Source organism: Symphalangus syndactylus, chromosome 20, assembly GCF_028878055.3.
Source record: "Symphalangus syndactylus isolate Jambi chromosome 20, NHGRI_mSymSyn1-v2.1_pri, whole genome shotgun sequence".
Classification (NCBI taxonomy): domain Eukaryota; kingdom Metazoa; phylum Chordata; class Mammalia; order Primates; family Hylobatidae; genus Symphalangus; species Symphalangus syndactylus.
The window spans coordinates 34,841,286-34,857,335 of record NC_072442.2 but is presented as its reverse complement, the minus strand read 5'-3'; the positions used below and the strand labels follow the sequence as shown (position 1 = coordinate 34,857,335).

Here is a 16,050-nt window from a genome sequence, read left to right as displayed (position 1 = left end):
TACAAGCCTCAGCTGTCAAGTCAGAAATGCCTTTTCGATTTCACATATTAAATAGCTACAGTAGGCCAGGCTTGGTGGCTGGCGCCTGCAGTCCCAGCACCGTGGGAGGCCGAGGCAGGCGGATCATGAGGTTCAGAGATCGAAACCATCCTGGCCAACATGGCGAAACCCCGTCACCACCAAAAATACGAAAAGTTAGCCAGGCATGGTGGCAGGCGCCTGCACTTCCCAGGAACCCGAGAGGCCCAGGAAGGAGAATCACCCGAACCCGGGAGGCGGAGCCCGCAGTCAGCCGAGATCACGCCCCTGCACCCCAGCCTGGCGACACAGCGAGACTCCGTCTGAAAAAAAAAAAAAAAAGAAAAAGAAAAAGAAAAAAGCTACAGTATAGCTCACAAGGTTACAAGGGCGTAAACATACCTAACACGCAAATACGACTTTATCCTTCAGATAGTCAAAAGTCAGAAGGAACGACACGGTTTGCAAGGTACTTTGACTTATGCGTGGTCATTAAAACCCGGTAAGTGATTAAAGTATGGTAATACAAAGGCAGGCAAAGACATGCACCAATATCACTCTAAAATCAAAAGCATAAAAAGAAAGGCTGAAAACTCTCTGTTTCTCCATCTTTCATTTACACGGCTAGATATCAGAACCTTACTTTAGAAAATATACAATTATGATATCTGGTTTCCCCAGATGGTAATTTTCAGAATCTACAAAAAGTGTCAAGATGCATAATTTGCTTCATCAAATGCTTTTCTAGCTCGTTTCAATTCTTCATTCATAGTAAGCAAGTCTTTCACCCTGGCAAACTTCCTTGGGTCCTTTCGAATCAAGAAGATGATATCTTCAACTTGTACTCGACCTTGTCTTCCAATTGACATTGCCTTGTGAGTCATTTCAGTGATATACTTTATGACAAGATCTTCAAGAATATCCACTGACTCAGTATAAGGATTCTGGTCATCCCCAAAGCCATACATCATACATCGCAATTCTTTAGAAAAAAGTCTCTTTCTTTTACCCTGTCCACCTTCTGCACCTCCTCCAATTTCTTCATTTCCTTCCTCAAAGGTGGGGTCTTCTTCCTCGTCTGCCATCCCACTGGCCCGCCGACCCACAGCCCAGAAACTTTCAAAGATTTTGGCTGCTATGTTTCTGGCGAGCCATAGATTAGTCACAAGTGGACACAGCTCCCTGCCTCCCCTTCCCACACACAAACACACACACTGCTTTATCTCACTTCCACAATATGGAGAAACCTGTGGATGGAGAGTTTATTAGTTTTAGATGAATGCAGAAGAAATTCTCACCAATTTTGGATATTGAAAACAAACCCCGGCTCACAGCTCAGAAGTTCTACTAGGCCAAGTGACTGCCTCCTGCTCAGAGTCACACGAGGGACCTCCAGGATGGGTCTGTCTGTGGGGTCGTTGCCTTCACCTGAGAAGAATCTGGCGTCGATCTGATTCGAGTTCGTGGCAGAATCCAATTCCTCAGGTATGTGAAACCCAGGCCCACTTGTTTGTTCTGCCAGCTGCCGGGAGGATGCTCTGAGCTCTTACAGGTGTTGCCCAGGTCTGGGCCGTGCAGCTCCCTGGGTCTGCACCTCCAGGGCTGAGGAATCACCCACAGGGGAATGGAATCTCAGGGAGGTTCAGTCCCATATAAAGAGCACAGACGATTGAATTAGACCCAGCCCTTAACAGCTATTGTTTCAGGGTAATCCTAATCTAATCAGGGCTTTGGGCGGGCTCCTCAATTCAAGGTTCCGTCCGCACCCAAGGGAGGGGCAGAGGCAGGGCTAGGCTCTGGGGGGGGCGGGGCGGGAAATGTCGGGGGCATTTCAGAATTCTGGATTCCTCACAGAATCGCAAAGTTCACATTTCACAACAATAAAGAAAACAATGAGGGTAAAATGAGACCTTTTATGAAGTTGCACATTAGAAAACTTAAACGTCTGAGAAAAAAATCTCTAACTCATAGGGAAACAAGTGGTTTATCACATACTCTGAAATAGACTGGGCTGGGTGTGGGGAATATGAAAATATGATTTCTATGTTATGCTGTTGTATTGTATTGTATTGCATATTATTTATTTATTTTCGAGACAGAGTCTCCCTCTGTCCCCCAGACTGGATTGCAGTGGCCTGATGGCAGCTCACTGCAGCCTCTGCCTCCTGGGCCCAAGCAACTCTCCTGACTCAGCCTCCAGAGTAGCTTGGAGCAACTGTGCGCGCCACCACGCCAGGAGAAATTTGTATTCTTTAAAGTAGAGAGGAGGTTTCACCATTGTGGCCAGGCAAAGCCACAGCCTGGCAGGCGCCACGAAGACCCTGGCCACTGCAGCCGCCGGCAAGAGGGCGCCGCCTACAGGAGGGATCAAGAAGCCTCACCGCTACAGGCCTGGCAGTGCGCAAAATCAGAAAGTACCAGAAGTCCACGCAGCTTCACCTCCTCAAGCTGCCCTTCCAGCGCCCGATGCGCAAGATCGGGCAGCACATCATCCTGGACGTGCGCTTCCAGAGGGCGGCCATTGACGCCCTACGGGAGCCCAGTGAGGCTTCCCTGGTGCACCTCTTTGAAGACACCTAGCTGTGTGCCGTCCATAAAAGCCCTGAACTCTTCTACCCTATATATGTGTATTAGCGCTCTGCTTTGTACCCTCTTCCGGAGGAAACACAAATCCATCAATTGATCATTTAAGCCTTTCTAGCTTGGGTACAACTTTTCGCGTAGTTGTACTTGTAAGCTCTGTACTTTATACTTCCAGAGACTAGACCCTAGACAGTATCTGCTTGGAATAGTGGAGCTAGCTGGCTTCAACTTTATTTAGGCACATGCTAATTACTTGTGAGGGCAAAGGCGGGCAGTGAGGTTCTTAAGCTGACCCCGAAATAGTAAACTTTGGAAAATAGTCAAGTACGGTCACTTTATTTGTTAGATACCTTGTCACCACCTTACCAGCACCAGTCAGAGACCACATTTTTCTAGGTAGTCTCCATAGGTACATTATGAGAAAGACTTTACGACTTGTAGTGAAGCTCCAGGAAAAACCTCATTGTCGTAAACGTGTAATACAACCAGCCATGAAAGCAGTCAAAGCTTTCTCCTGAAAAGATAACACTGTCTACAGATTTCTTTCTTGAGAGCTGTGGCTATGTGATATAACATATTGAGAAGATTTCGTATGCGATTATTAAAAAGTCAGGAAACAACAGATGCTGGCAAGGCTGTGAAGATACAGAAACACTTTTACAACGTCTGTGAGAGTGTAAATCAGTTCAACCATTGTGGAAGTCCGTGTGGCGATTCCTCAAGCATCTAGAACCAGAAATACAATTGGACCCAGCTATCTCATTACCGGGTATATAGCCAAAGGGTTATAATTCCTCCAATTACAAGGACACATACACAGATATGCTCACTGCGGCACAGTTTGCAAGAGCAAAGGACCTGGAACCAACCCAAATGCCCATCAGTGATAGACTGGATAAAGAATATGTGTGGTATATACACCAGGGAATACTAGGCAGCATAAAAAAGAATGAGTTCGTCTTCTTTGCGGTGACATGGACGACCCTGGGGACCATCATTCTCAGCAAACTAACACAGGAACGGAAAAGCAAACACCACATCTTCTCACTCAAAAGTGGGAGTTGATCAATGAGAACACATGGACAGAGAAAGTGGAACGTGACACTCCGTGTCTTGTCACGGGGCTGGGGGCCAGGGAAAGGAGAGCATTAGGACAAACACCCAAGGCATGTGGGGCTTAAAGCCTAGATGGTGGGTGGATTGGTGCAGCAAACCGCTATGGCACATGTATACCTTGGTAAGAAACCTGCACGTACTGCACTAGTATCCCATAACTTACAGGAAAAAACAAAAAAAATGCGTAGGGACACTGAACCCTCTCAACTAATCCAATTTTCCTCTCTGAGAGAACAACGCTGTGTTCCTGCTCTTGAGCTGACCTCTGAGACCTTGATGTGAACTTGTTTCTGTCTTCAGCAGTTCAGATTTACTCAGACCCCACTCAATGTATTGAGTTCTATGAGGGGCAAGAGAAACGTTCTAAGCTTGTGTGTGGAGTCGCCATCAGCACTGCCCTCTGCTGATGCCTGTCTAGACCGCAGGCTGCTTGGGCCAGGTTCTCTTTTCCTCTAGTGTTCTGAAAGGGCCAGAGCTGCCGCATCTGCCAGAATACAGCTTCCAAGACTGCTCCATGCTATGGAAAAGGAATGAGCTGAGAGCCATGTTAAGACTGGGAGATAATGAGTCTCTAGGACCTTACTTCCTTTGGGAGCTCAAGCACTTTCATTTCTGAGGGAGCCCTCCCATCTCCATCAGTTCTGCCAAGAACCTGTACCCTCCTTGTGTCTCTAAGACACAACGGTCTAACTTGTGGTACGCCCAGGCAAGAAAGTTGGTTAAAGGAAAGGAAAGCTGAAGAAGGCCAGAATATGGAGGTATGAAACGGAATTTCCCAATTCTTGGTAAAATTTAGAAATTTCCGTAATACCCAAAGGCAGATGCTACGTACCATAAGTCCTATTTTAGCAGCAAAAGCTGAGGGTATGAGGAAATACAACTATATTGTATGGGGGTTTATTTTGCTCCAGGAAGAAAGAGTACATGTTATTCTGTATTCGATATTAGAGCAGAACAATGGGGTTTTTTCGAAAATTTGGCTTTCACTCTGTGATTCAGGGGGCACATGGCAGAGGGAAACACACTGAAATGGAACCACGGATATCTGTGAGCTGTGCTGGGAAGGTTCAGGGTGATTCCGTCGTAAGTCTCAGGTCTTTATTCTGTAAAGAAAAATTACTCAATTGCATCATAAAGATACAGCAGAGTATGTCCAAGTAGAGTTGGGAATAACTTTGTCACTCGTGATGAACCTACTTGGTCCGATATTTTAATATCTTCCCCCATGTCTGTGTACTCAGGTTTGATTTTCCGAGTGGATCATCGGTGCAATCAATAAAATCAGGAATACTCTAAGGCAGTGTTTTGAACTAAATTTCAGTGTCTCTGGATGAACCGGCCATATCACCGTGTGTAGCAAACATGAAGTATCAACAGGCTGTCTGTATGCCTTTTCAACTACATAGAAGTTCGCTACAAATGGCGGCGTGAGGAAAGGTGATTTTGGAATTGGATGCTCTCTCGTCTTTTACGATGCATCTATACTATATTACATTCTAAAACAGTAAAGGATCACTTGCTGACGTAAAGCACAGTAGGCAGGAATAGGAGAAGGGTCAACTGAGAGAAAAAAAAAAAGCTTTGTGATGTAATTTTTATTTCTGCAGTTTGGAAAAGAGTTTAACTGTTTTTGTGATGACTCACAAAAATACATAAGGGCATGAAAATTACCCAGGACAACATTCGGGAAACATTTCTGGCGCCTTCACTTACTGAAACCCAGACATAAGCATTCCAGCAAAGACACGGCAACAGCAGGCTTCAGCAAGGAACGGTACAAATGTCCTGGAAAGGGCTTCCCTCTCTGAATGCAGCTTCCTGTCCACAGGATGCTCAAGGCCCAGGCACCTTTATTCTTCCAACTAGAAAGACATACAAAAAGGCCTCAACATGACCTCGGAGGCCCAAACATTTAGCCAAGGCTACTACCAAACAATCTGCTGTCTTCATCCAGGTAAGGGCAGCTTGACGTCTCAAGACACTAAGATGGTGGGTAAATCCAGGGTAGACTGAGATGCAGAAGCTCCAGCAAACGCATTCCTGTCACTGAAAGACGAATGCAGTACTTATGCCTGCACAAACAGACCCTTCCCTCTGGCCTTGGGCCTAGAACATGATTTTTTGGTAGTTGCTGTTGGGGAAGAGGCCCTTGGGCTTTAACCTGCGAGCAGCCTCCCTTAAATGCTTGGGCTGCAGTGGGGGCTTTTCTCCCCACATCTCACACACGTCCAGGGCCTCTTCCAGCACCTCTCCGACGAAGACCTTGGCTATTCCAGCCATGGCAATGGCCACGTTCTCAGGCTCCGATCCGCCAGTGATAGAATGCATCAGACCTGCAATGCGTGCTTTTGGGAAAGCTGACCGGCGACACACTTCGTAGCGGGCCAGCTGCTCCTCAGACATGGCAGACAGCAGGGTTGCCATCCTCTGAGCCTCCTCCGCATCCACGGTGGGCTTCCTCTCCTTCTTTCCTTTGGTATCTCTTTTCCGTCCTTTGGCTGCAGGAGGAGCTGAGGCTGAGGCTTCACTGTCGCCTTCTGTGAGGTCCGTGACATCCTGACTGCTGAGCTCACCTTCCTGACCCCTGGGTTCTTCCAAGTTCCCATCTAGGTCCTCAGGGAGCCCGTCCTTGTTGCTGCCCTTCAGACCTTGGGGCGTGGCGAACATCTCAGCAGACACAACTGTTTGCCTGCCTGTCTCCATGGGTGAGACTCAGGTCTGCTCCGTGACAGCAGCTGTAGCAGCAGAAGTTACAGCTGGGGTGGTTTGATTATGGATCCGAAGTGAGATTTTGAGAACCATCCTTTTTCTTGTTTTTTTTTTTTTTTTTTGATTTACAGATCATGTTTATTAAGCGACACTCAAAATGTTAAGTCTCATAAACAATAACATTCAGTGATCGACTTCAATCCAACTGTAATCCTTACTTTAAACTAAGGGCAAGAATAATTTTACGCATAGAGCAAATACACACAAAACCTGGGTATTCCGAACTACAAACATGGTTTCCACAGCCACCTATGGTTTTAGGCAAGGACACATTTCCACGACGAACAAGTACTTACAAATATGTTAATAAAACACTAACGCAAACGCTTACCCTGCCGTCAGCTTTTTAAGCAATGCCATTCCTGCTACTGAAAGCATTTATTTTAAGAAGCTTGAATTTGATCCGGGAAAACGTGTTCTCCTAAAACTTTAACAGGATGTTATCAATCCAAAGTGATTTTAAATCAAAAAGCCTTCCAACACAGCATTAAGTATTGTGAAAGCAATGTGAAACTTGCTTTCTGTTTTTTTGTTTGCTTGTTTGTGTGGAGACGGCGTCTCGCTCTGCCGACCAGGCTGGAGTGCAGTGCAGCGATCTCGGCTCACCGCAAGCCCCTCCTCCCGCGTAGACGCCATTCTCCGGCCTCAGCCTCCCGAGTAGCTGGGACTACGGTCACCCGCCACTGCGCCCGGCTAATTTTTTGTATTTTTAGTAGAGACGGGGTTTCACCGTGTTAGCCAGGATGGTCTCGATCTCCTGACTTCGTGATCCGCCCGCCTCGGCCTCCCAAAGTGCTGGGATTACAGGCACGAGCCACCACGCCCGGCCTAGTTCATTCTCTTTAATAATGAACTAGACAGTAAACTAGTTGTTGTCTAAAAACTTCAGAATACATGAAGTACAAGCCTCAGCTGTCAAGTCAGAAATGCCATTTCGATTTCACATAATAAATAGCTACAGTAGGCCAGGCTCGGTGGCTGGCGCCTGCAGTCCCAGCACCGTGGGAGGCCGAGGCAGGCGGATCACGAGGTTCAGAGATCGAAACCATCCTGGCCAACATGGCGAAACCCCGTCACCACCAAAAATACGAAAAGTTAGCCAGGCATGGTGGCAGGCGCCTGCACTTCCCAGGAACCCGAGAGGCCCAGGAAGGAGAATCACCCGAACCCGGGAGGCGGAGCCCGCAGTCAGCCGAGATCACGCCCCTGCACCCCAGCCTGGCGACACAGCGAGACTCCGTCTGAAAAAAAAAAAAAAAAGAAAAAGAAAAAGAAAAAAGCTACAGTATAGCTCACAAGGTTACAAGGGCGTAAACATACCTAACACGCAAATACGACTTTATCCTTCAGATAGTCAAAAGTCAGAAGGAACGACACGGTTTGCAAGGTACTTTGACTTATGCGTGGTCATTAAAACCCGGTAAGTGATTAAAGTATGGTAATACAAAGGCAGGCAACGACATGCACCAATATCACTCTAAAATCAAAAGCATAAAAAGAAAGGCTGAAAACTCTCTGTTTCTCCATCTTTCATTTACACGGCTAGATATCAGAACCTTACTTTAGAAAATATACAATTATGATATCTGGTTTCCCCAGATGGTAATTTTCAGAATCTACAAAAAGTGTCAAGATGCATAATTTGCTTCATCAAATGCTTTTCTAGCTCGTTTCAATTCTTCATTCATAGTAAGCAAGTCTTTCACCCTGGCAAACTTCCTTGGGTCCTTTCGAATCAAGAAGATGATATCTTCAACTTGTACTCGACCTTGTCTTCCAATTGACATTGCCTTGTGAGTCATTTCAGTGATATACTTTATGACAAGATCTTCAAGAATATCCACTGACTCAGTATAAGGATTCTGGTCATCCCCAAAGCCATACATCATACATCGCAATTCTTTAGAAAAAAGTCTCTTTCTTTTACCCTGTCCACCTTCTGCACCTCCTCCAATTTCTTCATTTCCTTCCTCAAAGGTGGGGTCTTCTTCCTCGTCTGCCATCCCACTGGCCCGCCGACCCACAGCCCAGAAACTTTCAAAGATTTTGGCTGCTATGTTTCTGGCGAGCCATAGATTAGTCACAAGTGGACACAGCTCCCTGCCTCCCCTTCCCACACACAAACACACACACTGCTTTATCTCACTTCCACAATATGGAGAAACCTGTGGATGGAGAGTTTATTAGTTTTAGATGAATGCAGAAGAAATTCTCACCAATTTTGGATATTGAAAACAAACCCCGGCTCACAGCTCAGAAGTTCTACTAGGCCAAGTGACTGCCTCCTGCTCAGAGTCACACGAGGGACCTCCAGGATGGGTCTGTCTGTGGGGTCGTTGCCTTCACCTGAGAAGAATCTGGCGTCGATCTGATTCGAGTTCGTGGCAGAATCCAATTCCTCAGGTATGTGAAACCCAGGCCCACTTGTTTGTTCTGCCAGCTGCCGGGAGGATGCTCTGAGCTCTTACAGGTGTTGCCCAGGTCTGGGCCGTGCAGCTCCCTGGGTCTGCACCTCCAGGGCTGAGGAATCACCCACAGGGGAATGGAATCTCAGGGAGGTTCAGTCCCATATAAAGAGCACAGACGATTGAATTAGACCCAGCCCTTAACAGCTATTGTTTCAGGGTAATCCTAATCTAATCAGGGCTTTGGGCGGGCTCCTCAATTCAAGGTTCCGTCCGCACCCAAGGGAGGGGCAGAGGCAGGGCTAGGCTCTGGGGGGGGCGGGGCGGGAAATGCCGGGGGCATTTCAGAATTCTGGATTCCTCACAGAATCGCAAAGTTCACATTTCACAACAATAAACAAAACAATGAGGGTAAAATGAGACCTTTTATGAAGTTGCACATTAGAAAACTTAAACGTCTGAGAAAAAAATCTCTAACTCATAGGGAAACAAGTGGTTTATCACATACTCTGAAATAGACTGGGCTGGGTGTGGGGAATATGAAAATATGATTTCTATGTTATGCTGTTGTATTGTATTGTATTGCATATTATTTATTTATTTTCGAGACAGAGTCTCCCTCTGTCCCCCAGACTGGATTGCAGTGGCCTGATGGCAGCTCACTGCAGCCTCTGCCTCCTGGGCCCAAGCAACTCTCCTGACTCAGCCTCCAGAGTAGCTTGGAGCAACTGTGCGCGCCACCACGCCAGGAGAAATTTGTATTCTTTAAAGTAGAGAGGAGGTTTCACCATTGTGGCCAGGCAAAGCCACAGCCTGGCAGGCGCCACGAAGACCCTGGCCACTGCAGCCGCCGGCAAGAGGGCGCCGCCTACAGGAGGGATCAAGAAGCCTCACCGCTACAGGCCTGGCAGTGCGCAAAATCAGAAAGTACCAGAAGTCCACGCAGCTTCACCTCCTCAAGCTGCCCTTCCAGCGCCCGATGCGCAAGATCGGGCAGCACATCATCCTGGACGTGCGCTTCCAGAGGGCGGCCATTGGCGCCCTGCGGGAGCCCAGTGAGGCTTCCCTGGTGCACCTCTTTGAAGACACCTAGCTGTGTGCCGTCCATAAAAGCCCTGAACTCTTCTACCCTATATATGTGTATTAGCGCTCTGCTTTGTACCCCCTTCCAGAGGAAACACAAATCCATCAATTGATCATTTAAGCCTTTCTAGCTTGGGTACAACTTTTCGCGTAGTTGTACTTGTAAGCTCTGTACTTTATACTTCCAGAGACTAGACCCTAGACAGTATCTGCTTGGAATAGTGGAGCTAGCTGGCTTCAACTTTATTTAGGCACATGCTAATTACTTGTGAGGGCAAAGGCGGGCAGTGAGGTTCTTAAGCTGACCCCGAAATAGTAAACTTTGGAAAATAGTCAAGTACGGTCACTTTATTTGTTAGATACCTTGTCACCACCTTACCAGCACCAGTCAGAGACCACATTTTTCTAGGTAGTCTCCATAGGTACATTATGAGAAAGACTTTACGACTTGTAGTGAAGCTCCAGGAAAAACCTCATTGTCGTAAACGTGTAATACAACCAGCCATGAAAGCAGTCAAAGCTTTCTCCTGAAAAGATAACACTGTCTACAGATTTCTTTCTTGAGAGCTGTGGCTATGTGATATTACATATTGAGAAGATTTCGTATGCGATTATTAAAAAGTCAGGAAACAACAGATGCTGGCAAGGCTGTGAAGATACAGAAACACTTTTACAACGTCTGTGAGAGTGTAAATCAGTTCAACCATTGTGGAAGTCCGTGTGGCGATTCCTCAAGCATCTAGAACCAGAAATACCATTGGACCCAGCTATCTCATTACCGGGTATATAGCCAAAGGGTTATAATTCCTCCAATTACAAGGACACATACACAGATATGCTCACTGCGGCACAGTTTGCAAGAGCAAAGGACCTGGAACCAACCCAAATGCCCATCAGTGATAGACTGGATAAAGAATATGTGTGGTATATACACCCGGGAATACTAGGCAGCATAAAAAAGAATGAGTTCGTCTTCTTTGCGGTGACATGGACGACCCCGGGGACCATCATTCTCAGCAAACTAACACAGGAACGGAAAAGCAAACACCACATCTTCTCACTCAAAAGTGGGAGTTGATCAATGAGAACACATGGACAGAGAAAGTGGAACGTGACTCTCCGTGGCCTGTCACGGGGTGGGGGGCCAGGGAAAGGAGAGCATTAGGACAAACACCCAAGGCATGTGGGGCTTAAAGCCTAGATGGTGGGTGGATTGGTGCAGCAAACCGCTATGGCACATGTATACCTTGGTAAGAAACCTGCACGTTTTGCACTAGTATCCCATAACTTACAGGAAAAAACAAAAAAAAATGGGTAGGGACACTGAACCCTCTCAACTAATCCAGTTTTCCTCTCTGAGAGAACAACGCTGTGTTCCTGCTCTTGAGCTGACCTCTGAGACCTTGATGTGAACTTGTTTCTGTCTTCAGCAGTTCAGATTTACTCAGACCCCACTCAATGTATTGAGTTCTATGAGGGGCAAGAGAAACGTTCTAAGCTTGTGTGTGGAGTCGCCATCTGCCCTGCCCTCTGCTGATGCCTGTCTAGACCGCAGGCTGCTTGGGCCAGGTTCTCTTTTCCTCTAGTGTTCTGAAAGGGCCAGAGCTGCCACATCTGCCAGAATACAGCTTCCAAGACTGCTCCATGCTATGGAAAAGGAATGAGCTGAGAGCCATGTTAAGACTGGGAGATAATGAGTCTCTAGGACCTTACTTCCTTTGGGAGCTCAAGCACTTTCATTTCTGAGGGAGCCCTCCCATCTCCATGAGTTCTGCCAAGAACCTGTACCCTCCTTGTGTCTCTAAGACACACCGGTCTAACTTGTGGTACGCCCAGGCAAGAAAGTTGGTTAAAGGAAAGGAAAGCTGAAGAAGGCCAGAATATGGAGGTATGAAACGGAATTTCCCAATTCTTGGTAAAATTTAGAAATTTCCGTAATACCCAAAGGCAGATGCTACGTACCATAAGTCCTATTTTAGCAGCAAAAGCTGAGGGTATGAGGAAATACAACTATATTGTATGGGGGTTTATTTGGCTCCAGGAAGAAAGAGTACATGTTATTCTGCATTCGATATTAGAGCAGAACAATGGGGTCTTTTCGAAAATTTGGCTTTCACTCTGTGATTCAGGGGGCACATGGCAGAGGGAAACACACTGAAATGGAACCACGGATATCTGTGAGCTGTGCTGGGAAGGTTCAGGGTGATTCCGTCGTAAGTCTCAGGTCTTTATTCTGTAAAGAAAAATTACTCAATTGCATCATAAAGATACAGCAGAGTATGTCCAAGTAGAGTTGGGAATAACTTTGTCACTTGTGATGAACCTACTTGGTCCGATATTTTAATATCTTCCCCCATGTCTGTGTACTCAGGTTTGATTTTCCGAGTGGATCATCGGTGCAATCAATAAAATCAGGAATACTCTAAGGCAGTGTTTTGAACTAAATTTCAGTGTCTCTGGATGAACCGGCCATATCACCGTGTGTAGCAAACATGAAGTATCAACAGGCTGTCTGTATGCCTTTTCAACTACATAGAAGTTTGCTACAAATGGCGGCGTGAGGAAAGGTGATTTTGGAATTGGATGCTCTCTCGTCTTTTACGATGCATCTATACTATATTACATTCTAAAACAGTAAAGGATCACTTGCTGACGTAAAGCACAGTAGGCAGGAATAGGAGAAGGGTCAACTGAGAGAAAAAAAAAAGCTTTGTGATGTAATTTTTATTTCTGCAGTTTGGAAAAGAGTTTAACTGTTTTTGTGATGACTCACAAAAATACATAAGGGCATGAAAATTACCCAGGACAACATTCGGGAAACATTTCTGGCGCCTTCACTTACTGAAACCCAGACATAAGCATTCCAGCAAAGACACGGCAACAGCAGGCTTCAGCAAGGAACCGTACAAATGTCCTGGAAAGGGCTTCCCTCTCTGAATGCAGCTTCCTGTCCACAGGATGCTCAAGGCCCAGGCACCTTTATTCTTCCAACTAGAAAGACATACAAAAAGGCCTCAACATGACCTCGGAGGCCCAAACATTTAGCCAAGGCTACTACCAAACAATCTGCTGTCTTCATCCAGGTAAGGGCAGCTTGACGTCTCAAGACACTAAGATGGTGGGTAAATCCAGGGTAGACTGAGATGCAGAAGCTCCAGCAAACGCAGTCCTGTCACTGAAAGACGAATGCAGTACTTATGCCTGCACAAACAGACCCTTCCCTCTGGCCTTGGGCCTAGAACATGATTTTTTGGTAGTTGCTGTTGGGGAAGAGGCCCTTGGGCTTTAACCTGCGAGCAGCCTCCCTTAAATGCTTGGGCTGCAGTGGGGGCTTTTCTCCCGACATCTCACACACGTCCAGGGCCTCTTCCAGCACCTCTCCGACGAAGACCTTGGCTATTCCAGCCATGGCAATGGCCACGTTCTCAGGCTCCGATCCGCCAGTGATAGAATGCATCAGACCTGCAATGCGTGCTTTTGGGAAAGCTGACCGGCGACACACTTCGTAGCGGGCCAGCTGCTCCTCAGACATGGCAGACAGCAGGGTTGCCATCCTCTGAGCCTCCTCCGCATCCACGGTGGGCTTCCTCTCCTTCTTTCCTTTGGTATCTCTTTTCCGTCCTTTGGCTGCAGGAGGAGCTGAGGCTGAGGCTTCACTGTCGCCTTCTGTGAGGTCCGTGACATCCTGACTGCTGAGCTCACCTTCCTGACCCCTGGGTTCTTCCAAGTTCCCATCTAGGTCCTCAGGGAGCCCGTCCTTGTTGCTGCCCTTCAGACCTTGGGGCGTGGCGAACATCTCAGCAGACACAACTGTTTGCCTGCCTGTCTCCATGGGTGAGACTCAGGTCTGCTCCGTGACAGCAGCTGTAGCAGCAGAAGTTACAGCTGGGGTGGTTTGATTATGGATCCGAAGTGAGATTTTGAGAACCATCCTTTTTCTTGTTTTTTTTTTTTTTTTTTTGATTTACAGATCATGTTTATTAAGCGGCACTCAAAATGTTAAGTCTCATAAACAATAACATTCAGTGATCGACTTCAATCCAACTGTAATCCTTACTTTAAACTAAGGGCAAGAATAATTTTACGCATACAGCAAATACACACAAAACCTGGGTATTCCGAACTACAAACATGGTTTCCACAGCCACCTATGGTTTTAGGCAAGGACACATTTCCACGACGAACAAGTACTTACAAATATGTTAATAAAACACTAACGCAAACGCTTACCCTGCCGTCAGCTTTTTAAGCAATGCCATTCCTGCTACTGAAAGCATTTATTTTAAGAAGCTTGAATTTGATCCGGGAAAACGTGTTCTCCTAAAACTTTAACAGGATGTTATCAATCCAAAGTGATTTTAAATCAAAAAGCCTTCCAACACAGCATTAAGTATTGTGAAAGCAATGTGAAACTTGCTTTCTGTTTTTTTGTTTGCTTGTTTGTGTGGAGACGGCGTCTCGCTCTGCCGACCAGGCTGGAGTGCAGTGCAGCGATCTCGGCTCACCGCAAGCCCCTCCTCCCGCGTAGACGCCATTCTCCGGCCTCAGCCTCCCGAGTAGCTGGGACTACGGTCACCCGCCACTGCGCCCGGCTAATTTTTGGTATTTTTAGTAGAGACGGGGTTTCACCGTGTTAGCCAGGATGGTCTCGATCTCCTGACTTCGTGATCCGCCCGCCTCGGCCTCCCAAAGTGCTGGGATTACAGGCACGAGCCACCACGCCCGGCCTAGTTCATTCTCTTTAATAATGAACTAGACAGTAAACTAGTTGTTGTCTAAAAACTTCAGAATACATGAAGTACAAGCCTCAGCTGTCAAGTCAGAAATGCCTTTTCGATTTCACATATTAAATAGCTACAGTAGGCCAGGCTTGGTGGCTGGCGCCTGCAGTCCCAGCACCGTGGGAGGCCGAGGCAGGCGGATCATGAGGTTCAGAGATCGAAACCATCCTGGCCAACATGGCGAAACCCCGTCACCACCAAAAATACGAAAAGTTAGCCAGGCATGGTGGCAGGCGCCTGCACTTCCCAGGAACCCGAGAGGCCCAGGAAGGAGAATCACCCGAACCCGGGAGGCGGAGCCCGCAGTCAGCCGAGATCACGCCCCTGCACCCCAGCCTGGCGACACAGCGAGACTCCGTCTGAAAAAAAAAAAAAAAAGAAAAAGAAAAAGAAAAAAGCTACAGTATAGCTCACAAGGTTACAAGGGCGTAAACATACCTAACACGCAAATACGACTTTATCCTTCAGATAGTCAAAAGTCAGAAGGAACGACACGGTTTGCAAGGTACTTTGACTTATGCGTGGTCATTAAAACCCGGTAAGTGATTAAAGTATGGTAATACAAAGGCAGGCAACGACATGCACCAATATCACTCTAAAATCAAAAGCATAAAAAGAAAGGCTGAAAACTCTCTGTTTCTCCATCTTTCATTTACACGGCTAGATATCAGAACCTTACTTTAGAAAATATACAATTATGATATCTGGTTTCCCCAGATGGTAATTTTCAGAATCTACAAAAAGTGTCAAGATGCATAATTTGCTTCATCAAATGCTTTTCTAGCTCGTTTCAATTCTTCATTCATAGTAAGCAAGTCTTTCACCCTGGCAAACTTCCTTGGGTCCTTTCGAATCAAGAAGATGATATCTTCAACTTGTACTCGACCTTGTCTTCCAATTGACATTGCCTTGTGAGTCATTTCAGTGATATACTTTATGACAAGATCTTCAAGAATATCCACTGACTCAGTATAAGGATTCTGGTCATCCCCAAAGCCATACATCATACATCGCAATTCTTTAGAAAAAAGTCTCTTTCTTTTACCCTGTCCACCTTCTGCACCTCCTCCAATTTCTTCATTTCCTTCCTCAAAGGTGGGGTCTTCTTCCTCGTCTGCCATCCCACTGGCCCGCCGACCCACAGCCCAGAAACTTTCAAAGATTTTGGCTGCTATGTTTCTGGCGAGCCATAGATTAGTCACAAGTGGACACAGCTCCCTGCCTCCCCTTCCCACACACAAACACACACACTGCTTTATCTCACTTCCACAATATGGAGAAACCTGTGGATGGAG

General features: G+C 46.6%; 3 protein-coding genes across 3 annotated transcripts; all 3 read right to left on the bottom strand.

Annotated features, from left to right (window-relative positions):
- Window positions 1-622: 622 nt before the first annotated feature.
- On the bottom strand, window positions 623-1,103 carry LOC134735358 (transcription initiation factor TFIID subunit 13-like). The gene has a single exon (XM_063629826.1). It carries the CDS (start codon window positions 1,101-1,103, stop codon window positions 729-731), a length of 375 nt encoding a protein of 124 aa, XP_063485896.1. The 3' UTR covers window positions 623-728.
- A 6,905-nt stretch (window positions 1,104-8,008) lies between these two features.
- Window positions 8,009-8,489, bottom strand: LOC134735357 (transcription initiation factor TFIID subunit 13-like). Its single transcript, XM_063629825.1, has one exon. It carries the CDS (start codon window positions 8,487-8,489, stop codon window positions 8,115-8,117), a length of 375 nt encoding a protein of 124 aa, XP_063485895.1. The 3' UTR covers window positions 8,009-8,114.
- A 6,906-nt stretch (window positions 8,490-15,395) lies between these two features.
- Window positions 15,396-15,876, bottom strand: LOC134735356 (transcription initiation factor TFIID subunit 13-like). Its single transcript, XM_063629824.1, has one exon. The coding sequence runs from the start codon at window positions 15,874-15,876 to the stop codon at window positions 15,502-15,504; it is 375 nt and encodes a 124-aa protein (XP_063485894.1). The 3' UTR covers window positions 15,396-15,501.
- Window positions 15,877-16,050: the final 174 nt, after the last annotated feature.

What these genes read in the sequence shown, in the direction of transcription:
- LOC134735358 (XM_063629826.1), bottom strand. Translation starts at nt 1,103, where the DNA reads ATGGCAGACGAGGAAGAAGACCCCACCTTTGAGGAAGGAAATGAAGAA.
- LOC134735357 (XM_063629825.1), bottom strand. Translation starts at nt 8,489, where the DNA reads ATGGCAGACGAGGAAGAAGACCCCACCTTTGAGGAAGGAAATGAAGAA.
- LOC134735356 (XM_063629824.1), bottom strand. Translation starts at nt 15,876, where the DNA reads ATGGCAGACGAGGAAGAAGACCCCACCTTTGAGGAAGGAAATGAAGAA.